The sequence below is a fragment of the Cannabis sativa genome, chromosome 4 (assembly GCF_029168945.1).
Source record: "Cannabis sativa cultivar Pink pepper isolate KNU-18-1 chromosome 4, ASM2916894v1, whole genome shotgun sequence".
Lineage (NCBI taxonomy): Eukaryota > Viridiplantae > Streptophyta > Magnoliopsida > Rosales > Cannabaceae > Cannabis > Cannabis sativa.
The window spans coordinates 54946444-54956950 of NC_083604.1; the positions used below are offsets into that span (position 1 = coordinate 54946444).

A 10507-nucleotide genomic window follows, 5' to 3' on the forward strand; every position below is an offset into this window, starting at 1 on the left:
ATTTTCTAAAGAGTGAGTAAGAAAATAATTGATTTTTTAATTTTTTTATTCTTTTTTTCTTTCTTGTTACGTTAGATTTTTTTTTTTTCTTTTTTAAAAACAATATAATCTCATGGTTTGTTAATTAATGTAACAAACCAACACTCTCTTGCAAATCCAACATTATAAACGTTAATTTAAAAAAAAAAATTAAAAAATAAAAATAATAAAATACATTTTTTATATTAATTAACTATGTAATCAAATTAATACATATACACTATAATTTAACAAGCTTATATACATAGAATCCAATCCTCAAATATTATAAAATTTCTTACATTTCTTTCATAATGATAATTATACATAAAATTTAATTGAGCTATGTACATAAAATAATGTGATTGAGATAAAAGTTTTATATACATGTTATTCAACAATGATGATGAAAATCTCTCTATTATTGAGGTATTTTATATTTACATTTTTTTTTTAAATTGTTACCCTCTTTGTTTAATATTTTACATTCATTGTATTGTAAATTTTTTTTCTTCTAAATGATTGATCATGCCATTTTGAATAGAATAATATATAGTATTATTTTGTGTGTTTGTTTATACTTCTCATATTATTTTAAATAGAATGGAAACTGAGGTAACACAAGGAAAATCAAAAGCAGTTTGGGATTCAACAACACATGAGAAATGGATTGATTTAGCTGTAGAACAAGTGAGAGCTGGCAATAGAAATGGATCACATTTAAGCAAATTAGGTTGGAAAAATTTTATTGAAAAATTTAATTTAAAGACGGGTAGAAATTATGATCGAAAACAAATGAAAAATCATTGGGATAATGTTAAAAAGGAGTGGCAGTTGTGGGATTCATTACTTAGAGGAGAGACTGGACTTGGTTGGGACATGCAAAGGCAAACAGTTGATGCTCCTAATGAATGGTGGGAGGAAAAGTTACAAGTAGGTTTTTATACATACCTCTTATAATTATAATTTTTTTATATATATATATAACAATCATATTATTTTGTTTTCTGATTAATAAATCAATCAACAGAAGTATCCTGATGCTGCTAAATTTCGAGTGAGAGGTTTAGAACATTCTTTCAAACTGGATGAGTTGTTTAGAGATGTTACCGCTACAGGGGCTAGAGCTTGGGCACCAACTTCTGGTTCACTTCCTCCTTTATACACAGAGGATCATAATGATATAGAGATCGATGAGAATTCAAAGGAAAGTGACCATGAGAGAGTGTGTCAACAAATAAGAAAAGAGAAGAATTTACTTGACCCAAATAAGAAGCAATTTAAGAAGGGAAAAAGAAATAATTCTACAACAGCAAAGTTGTCCAAACAACTTGATGAAATTTGTGAGGCAATAAAAAATAGGAGCTCATACATACGTACCGATCCTCCTGGATGTAGTGTTCAAGAAGTGATGGATAAATTAGCTACACTTCCAGGTTGTGAACCAATGAGCCCTCTATTCAAAGTTGGTACTAATTTATTCATGAAGAAAGCAAATAGGGAAATTTTTGTTGCTTTGAAGGAGCCTAAATATCAAATTGAATGGCTGAAAGAACAGGATTTGAACTTCTAAATTAGATGTTATTTCTTTTTACTTGTTTGAATATTGTGGTTTGTTTAGTTCATTTTATTTTATTTCTTAAACAACTTGGTTTATTTGATTTCTTGAATAATATTATTTGTTTTATTTCAAAAATATTTGAATTATATATTTACATATTTATTCTATAGCAGAATGGATAGTGATTCAGATACAGAGGAGATAAATGAAGAATGTATACAACAAGCTATAACTGAAGAAATGGAAATTGATGAGCTAGTTATTATCGTTACAAGAACATCAGTATATTACCATAATAACTTTTTGGTTAAGGAGCCATGTAGAAATTCACCTCACACTGGTTGGAAATTTATGATGGAAATACTTAATGGAAATGATCGACGTTGTCATGAGATGTTTCGAATGGAAAAACATGTTTTTTGTAAACTATGTGATAGATTGAGAAGTTATGGGTTAAAGTCCAGTAAAGGGTTGAGACTAGAAGAGTCGGTTGGTATGTTTATGATGATTTTAGGACATGGAGCAGGTAATAGAATGATTCAAGAGCATTTTCAACATTCAGGTGAAACTGTTAGTAGACAATTTACAAATGTATTGGAAAAAATGAGTATGCTTGCTTTGGATGAAATCAAACCACCTGAAAATTTTGATGAAGTCTCGTATTATATACGAAATAATTCAAGATATTGGCCCTACTTTAAGGTAATATGAATACACAATTTATTTATATATATATGTTACTACCTATGAATCTTTAAATTTATTATTTTTTTTTTGAAATTGTTATAATAGGATTGTATTGGAGCTATAGATGGAACACATGTTCGAGTTTCACTTCCCGTAGATAAACAAATTCCATACATTGGAAGAAAGGGTTGTCCTACGCAAAATATTATGGCTGTATGTGGATTTGATATGTTGTTCACATTTGTGTGGGCAGGATGGGAAGGAACAGCACATGATACTCGTATATTTCTTGAAGCATTAAGAAATACAAATCTAAATTTTCCTAAACCACCCAATGGTATGTTGTAATCACTATCAATTATGTGAATATGATCTGAAACTTAATTTAATAATTTTTTATTTATTTTATTGCAGGTAAGTATTATTTAGTTGATGCAGGGTATCCAAATATGAAAGGTTATTTAGCTCCATATAAAGGGCAAAGATATCATCTTCCTCAATTTCAACAAGGTAGTCAACCTAGTGGCTATAAAGAAGTATTTAACCATGCTCATTCATCATTACGTAGTGTTATTGAGCGTTGTTTTGGTGTATGGAAAGCACGTTGGCAAATTTTGCATCGAATGCCAAGTTATGGATATGATAAACAAGTAGCTATCGTTACTGCTTCAATGGCTTTACATAATTTTATTAGGAGGGAGACTATTAATGAGATGGACTTTCCGTCTTATGATGAAGCAAATAATGATTTTGTAGACGATGATGTACAAAATATCAACTTAGCAAGAGATGAGAGTGAAATGGGAGTTGTCCGTGATAAAATTGCAGCGGAACTCATGCTGAGATAAACATGAGTATTAGTGTTATTTTTGAAATTATGTAATAATTGTTTTAAATGATAATTATGTAATAAATTAAAGATTGGTTTTGTTTATATATTTTTATTTTATTTTTTAAGATTATTTTTTAAAAAACAAGTAAAAGAAATTATATTATTATTATTATTATTATTAAATTTGATATATATAAATATATTATATTGTAAGAGCTTTTATATTCTACTACCAAACACTTATAAAAGCTCTTCAAATAGAAAAGAAGTTCTTTTGAAATTGAAATCCAAACACTAAATGAAAAGCTTAAACTTTTACTTCTCTTCTTCTAGTGTCTAAAAGTAAAAGTATAAGTTATGCCAAACAAGCCCATAACTAAATATCAACTTAAATAGGAATATTTAATGAAAAATTTAAATTAAACTTCAGAAAGAATCTAGATGGTTATAATTCTATATTTAATTAAATACAAGAAAATACATATAGTTTAGCTTAGAATAAAAATTCTTTAAACTATATTTTTTCTTAAATTAATTTCAAAATAAATGAAATTAATTATGTTGCTAATCAATTTTATTAGGTTAAACTAGTTTAATTAACCTAGTACAGTTATTCAAATCAGGCAAATGGGCCTTCACAATTGGGGTGGTTCATGTGAGGGGGTGTTGGGTTCAGTATGTCGTACCCACTACTATGACTCCCAACTCTCACACAAGGCCCAACAGAGAGGAATTTAACCTTAAAATGAACAACTGTTATCAATTGAATAGGCCCAAAACTAAATGGGCCTAAATAAAATCTATCAAGAACTATGATATTTTATTTAGCAACAACAACCTATATGCATCTATAATGAAATTAAACACATAGGCTCACACAGGCACACTTTGGATGGGTCCTATCATGTTGCTAGGTCATAGACAGATGAAAGAAGATTGTAAATATACCTGTTACAAATTATTAACTTGACCAAGGGAGCCATCAGATCATTAGATCTGGCGAAAGGTAACCATGGCTATTTGCAATCAAGTAATAATAGGTTTTGAAAACTTACACACAAGCTAAAACACATACTCCTGCAACAAGGTTAGCTGGATAGTTGGATGTAGGATTTATTTAATTTTAAATTAAATAATTAATTTCGAAAATAATTAATTAAATAAAAAAAATTCGAAAAAATTCAAAAATTTTTAAAAAAATTTAAATTTAAAATTAAACCTACAATTTTGAAAAATTAGGTTTCAACCAACCTAAATATCATTTCAAAATTTGCTAACTACTTTTAAAATTTAAATGTTATTTTATAAATAAAAATTAAATAAAAAATTATAAAAGATAAATGAATATCTTTTTCAGATTTTAAATGTAATTTAAATAAATAAAATAACAAAATTTAAAAGTTAGCAAAATATTTTACATCTATTTAAAATTACATGATTATAGTTATCTTATTTTAAATTTAAATAAGGTCAAATTATTTAAGAAAAGATTTAATTTAAAAATTTAAAATCTGACCTTAAATTTAAAAATAAGATAAGATATAATCAAATTTAAAAATAAGATAGATTATTAAGCAAAAAAAAGATAGATACTAACTATTTTTAAATTCAAATTACACTAATATCTTGAATTAAATTTAAAAAATATTAAATTAATTCATTATGATAATTAGAATTGAATTAGGAATAGTAATAGTATAAATACAAAACTACACAAAAAATCAGAATTTAATTCCATGAAAAAGCATGAAAAAACGAAGAAAAACGAAAAAATTGTGAGCTTTACGGAAGCATACTGTCCATGGGCGCACTTGGGGCTGCGTGGGCGTGAAACGTAGGCGCAGGGGGCTGCTTGCAGCCTCTCCGCGCGCGCACGTGGTGCAGCAACACAACCCGATTTTTTCGAAACTTCGAAAAATCATAACTAATTCAAATTAAATTGAAATTGAGTTCTGTAAAAGAGTAACTTGCTTAACTTTTTCCATACTATCTAATAAAAATAATTCCAGAAACAGATATTCAATTATTTTTCACAAAAATTCACAAACATCAATCAATCATCAAATAACACTCAATACAACATGATACCATCCAAAACATCAAACAATCGTTTTAAAGTCCAAATTTCTTGCAAGTAAATCAATTACCATGGCTCTGATACCAGTTGTTGGAATTATTTTACCAGGATCTTAGATCTACTCACAAGTATGTTTATTAACACCCTAAATATGAACTTTCTAAAACGATGAAATAAACACGTATAAAGTTTAGGAAACCTTACATTGGGTGCAGCGGAATAATATGACTCCTTCCATTCAGATATCCAGCCCTTGATTCCTTTCTGTAACAGAGCATAATTAATATCTGAACCTGGATCTCTTTCTCTGAATCTTTGATGCTGAAACTCCTTTGCTGAAAGTCTTTCTTCACGATCTTCCTCACTATGATTGAGGTATCACTTGCTGTGTGTGGGCACTACTCATACACTAAGAATTTCGAAATTTGAGAGGGAAGAAAGAGAGAGGGAGTGGTCGGCCAGATAGGGAGAGAGAAGGCTCAAGTTTTTCTGATTCAGAAGTGTCAGAAGAAAAGTGTGATTTTCCTGAAGCCTTCACTATATATTTATAGCATTCCACTAGGGTTAGGTTTGAATTATTTGTCATTAAAATAATAAAAATATCATAGGTAAATTCCTATAAAAGTGGTTGGCCCTATACTAGTGGATTTGGGCCTCACTTTTTGCAATTTTGCAGTTTTATCTTTTCTGCATCTGATTTTCTCAAAAACGCCAATTTTCTAATTCAACCATTTAAATGCCAATTCTAACTATTTAATAACTATAAATAATTATTAAATAATATTTTCATTTATCATATTTATTAATTGAACCATACAAAATATAATAATTAACAAATATGCCCCTATTAACTCTTTCTTTACAATTTCGCCCTTACTTAGTGAAAAAATTCACAAATAGACATAGTCTAATTTGAGAATTATAATTGATTAATCAAAAAAAATTATATGAGTCTTACAAGCAATATTATCTCAACTAGTGCGGGGACCATGGATCTATATAACCGAGCTTCCAATAAGTAGATCAAGAATTTAGCACTAAAATTCACTAACTTATTAATTATTCGTTGAATCCACGCATATAACTTAGAATTGCACTCTCAGTATATAGAATGCTCTATATGTTCCACCATATAGATGCATCATTAGTTATCCATTGTTATAATCCTAATGTGATCAATGATCCTCTATATTGATGATCTACACTGTAAAGGGATTAGATTACCGTTACACCCTACAATGTATTTTATCCTTAAAACACTTGACCCCGTATAAATGATATTTCAGCTTATGTGAAATGAGTACTCCACCATTTATGTTCGTTTGGTCAAGCTCGAAGGAGATCATCCTTTGCTTACTATTCACCAGATAGAAGCTATAGATTCCATGTTTATGCTAGCGCTCCCACTCAATTGCACTACCGTGTTCCCAAAATGTACGTATCACCCTGACCTAAAAGTAGGCTTAACTAACAAATCAAAGAACACGAATAGCCTTTCAAGATTGAGCCTAATCATAACAGGATTAAGAACATTTGATCTAGGATCAACTAGGCGATATTGACTTGAATAGATATTACAGTAAGTTTAATAAATCTAAGTCAAAGTTCAATATCGGTCCCTTCCGATGCATACTCCATGCATCCAACCTGAGATTTACTTTAACCAATGTTCTGGAAAGAATATAGTATTTCTCCAAATACAAGTAAACTCTTGTTGTAGATTATCATATCAGTAAAACCCTGTGTCTGATAAATCTAAGAAACTTTATTCACATAGTCATGTTTACTTTCCAATGTGTTGACGGCACAATAAACAGGATCAAGTATATGAAAAGGGTTTCAGATGAATTTATACATTATGTACATATAATCATGAAATAAATCATGTGAACCATGCAACATTAAATGTTATTTCTGATCTATATTAATAAATAAATCTGATTATATTGAAATGAGTTTTATTTAGGGCCTAAAACCCAACAATATATATATAATGATCTAATATATTTATTCGTTTTTGTTACAATATAATAATATGAAATATTAAAAAAATTATATAACTTAATTTAATTATTATATATATATATATTTTTTTAAAAAAATATTTAGTAAATGTATTTTTGTAATTTTTATCAGCTAATTTATTATATTTGACCCCCTTTTTTTTAATTTTTTTAAAAAGGAACATTTACTCACTATATAAAAAATCATCTTTAGTGATAATCTTTTAGTCACAACAAAAAAAATTTGGGACTTAATGTGACTTTTAGTCACAATAAAAAAATTCTTTGTGACTAAACATTGTATTTAGATACAAGTTGTCACTAATTTAATTTTAGTCACAATAAGTATTGTGATTAAAAACACATTTAGTCACAATAAATTGTGATTTTTGTGACTAATACTTTTAGCCACAGACTTTTTAGTCACAACGTAGGAATAATAATTTATAATTAGTCACAATTTTTTCACTTTTAATCAAAAGTTTTAATGTGACTTAAAGTAAGATTTTTTTGTAGTGACTAACGTAATTTTTAAAGTTAAGATCATTTCGCATGTCAACCCTATTATTTAAATGAGTTTACTTTTCATACACACGTGGACAGGGCTATTTCATTAATTATAAAGAGAATACTAAAAGTAGAAATTAAACGGGAATTAATATTTTAGAGGTTTTTTCACCACATACTGAAATTTTCAACTTTTTTACTATTTTATTGTGGGACAAATTTTTTTTCAAAAATACTATGTACTATGTTAAGTATTCACTGTTGTTCCACAATTGGTTTTTTAGTTGTTTGTTGTTTTAATTGTTCTATTTTGTTGTTTTACAGTATTTTTTGTAAAAAGACAGTATTTTTGTAAAAAAAAATTGTGTGACAGTAAAATTATAAACTTTTTTCTCAAAATTCAGTATTATTGTAAAAATCCTAATATTTTAAGTGTTCATAAATTTACGACATTTTTTTAATTTATTTGGGCTATGGACATTTTACAATATTTATTTTTTTTATGTTTTATTTTGCCACATTTTTGTAATATCTTTTTGTATTCCCAAATAATCCAGAATTCTTTTGCCTTCGAGTGATGCTAGAATTCAATTTCCTTTGACATTCTGCCATCGCTTGAACAGGCTCTTCCTCTCCAAACCATCTGCCATTGGCATAGTCAGAGATTTGAGGGAGCCAAATCCTGAGTGACTCATGCAACGAATCGATTCGACTCACTAAGTAACTCAATTTGGCTATCGAATCACAACAGAAAAGATTCAACACTTTTTTCGAATTAAGGCAATTTAAATAAGAAAATGGTGGATCTGGCGAACACGCCACTTGGCCAAATGCTATTGGACAAGATCAATCCTACTATGATGGACTCGGCACGCCGCTCGTCGAAGAAGCTTGTCTTAAGAATGGCATCAACTTCGTTCAAATGCTTAGTCCCTTTTGGAGCTTCAACAACATCAACAGTAAAGCCTTTTCTTTTGTTAATGTGTATATTTGTATTTGTGTATGTACACATATGCATTTTTATGGTTTGGAAGAAGAAATTTGATGGTTTGACTTCGATTTATTGTAGTACCTGTATAGACAGCTAGTAATCAATCTTATAGGTTTTAGAAATCAAGGCACAATAATTTTATGCTTTAAATATTGAGCAAATGAATTTGGACGTATGTACTACATGTATTAATTTCCCCATTGTTAACCTCAAATTTGGCCAACCGACAGTGGAGTCGTATTTAATACTGATGCTTGCCATGTGTTACACAATAAGAATAATAAAGTAAAATAGACACTAGATATTATAGAAGTTTAGCCTCCTGAGTTAGCGGGTAATGACCTACTCCCCTTTTGGTTGTATTGATACCAGAGATAATATCACTTAGATCACAATAGTAGTGGGATCTAAAGAGGCTCTCCTAAGATTACAATGTGAGAACCAAAGTTAGAAAATCTCAAGTGAGAGACAGAGAGAGCCTTAGGCATGCAGAAAAGAGAGGGAGAGGGAGAGTTAAGGTTTCACACTTAGAGCTTAAGAGGTTTTAGGGCGCTAGAGACTTAGTCCATCAGGGTTAGACTAATGCTCTTTATATAGTAGATCTTACATGAAGATTAGCCACTAATATCCCTTAAAAATAGGAAGATAAAGCCTTATTTACATAATGAAATAATAAATAATAAACAGGATAATTATCCCTCGAAAATAAGGAAGTTGCTAATATTTTTCTCCTATTTTTGTGGGTTGTTAAGGTCAAAACTACCACTTAGCTTAATGTCCACAGATGAAGGCTACACACCAAAGGCTTGCTAGGAAAAGGCTGGCCGGCCATGTTCCTGCTAGGGTCTAGCTGGCCATGTTCCTGCCAGGGTCTGGATGGCCATGTGCCTGCTAGGGTCTGCAAATTGCACATCAAGTGCCTGCCAGCCTAGAGGCTATACATCGAGTGCCTGCCAACCCTAACAAGTGTTGGTCAGCCTTTGTAGGTGATGGCCAACCTTTGTAGGTGATGGCCAACTTTTTTAGGTGATGGCCAACCTTTGTAGGGGATGACCAGCCTTTGTAGGTATTGGCTAGCCTTTGAAAGTGATGGCCACCTTTTGTAGATGATGGCCAGCCTTTGTACAACTTTCTTTGCAAAGGTCAAGCTTCCTTGTTCGAACGAGCCCTCTCTTGGTCTAATAATCACCTTTTAGGAATCTAACTTGTGCTCAAACTCTGGCTGGCCACACAAGCTCTTCCTGGCCGACTTATGTACTCCCTTTGCCTGGCTAGACATGCTTGTGCAGCTTCTTGACAGCTTGCTAAGCTGCTCTTGCTTGTTACTTGAAAGTTCTGTGATGCCTTGTAAATAGACTTGGTCTTGTTGTTGATAATGTTGTATTCCACGTGTCCTCAGTCTTGGATTATGTTGACATGCCATGTCAGGTACACAAATTTTGAAATAACATTTTCTTCCCAAGTCCCTATTCAAACATCTGGTCGGATAGGGAATTCCTCATTCTCATCTTTCTTGTAGTAGCCTTTGTTGAGCAACCTTGTCAAGCCAAGTATTGGCTTTTTGCATGGCATGTTTTTAGATATTCTCTCTCCATAAATTCCTCATCTTCAATTGTTTGAAATCTCTTCTTTGAACCTTCCATTCATAAGTTTCAAGCTTTTAGAAACTTTTTGATTCTCACATTAGATTGTAATCTTTTTGGTATTTTGATCTGCATGATAGTTTTAGAATGCATAATGTATGATTTCTTGATGAATAAGATTTGATTTTGGCCTTCGTTGTGTTTCTTGACTCTTTGAGTCATGAAGAACAAGTTTGAGTTTTGAAAAA

General features: G+C 30.3%; 2 protein-coding genes across 2 annotated transcripts; both read left to right on the forward strand.

Moving 5' to 3' along the window:
* Positions 1–621: 621 nt before the first annotated feature.
* LOC115713274 (L10-interacting MYB domain-containing protein-like) lies at positions 622–1591 on the forward strand. Its single transcript, XM_030641755.2, has 2 exons — positions 622–951; positions 1049–1591. Exons 1-2 carry the CDS (start codon positions 622–624, stop codon positions 1589–1591), a joined length of 873 nt encoding a protein of 290 aa, XP_030497615.2.
* A 162-nt stretch (positions 1592–1753) lies between these two features.
* On the forward strand, positions 1754–3114 carry LOC115713273 (uncharacterized). Its single transcript, XM_030641754.2, has 3 exons — positions 1754–2281; positions 2372–2603; positions 2681–3114. Exons 1-3 carry the CDS (start codon positions 1754–1756, stop codon positions 3112–3114), a joined length of 1194 nt encoding a protein of 397 aa, XP_030497614.2.
* The last annotated feature ends 7393 nt before the right edge of the window (positions 3115–10507 follow it).

Coding starts and splice junctions, on each gene's coding strand:
- LOC115713273 (XM_030641754.2), top strand. CDS start 1,754: ATGGATAGTGATTCAGATACAGAGGAGATAAATGAAGAATGTATACAA. Junction 2,282..2,371: donor GATATTGGCCCTACTTTAAG/GTAATATGAATA, acceptor TTGTTATAATAG/GATTGTATTGGAGCTATAGA. Junction 2,604..2,680: donor TTTTCCTAAACCACCCAATG/GTATGTTGTAAT, acceptor ATTTTATTGCAG/GTAAGTATTATTTAGTTGAT.
- LOC115713274 (XM_030641755.2), top strand. CDS start 622: ATGGAAACTGAGGTAACACAAGGAAAATCAAAAGCAGTTTGGGATTCA. Junction 952..1,048: donor GGTGGGAGGAAAAGTTACAA/GTAGGTTTTTAT, acceptor ATCAATCAACAG/AAGTATCCTGATGCTGCTAA.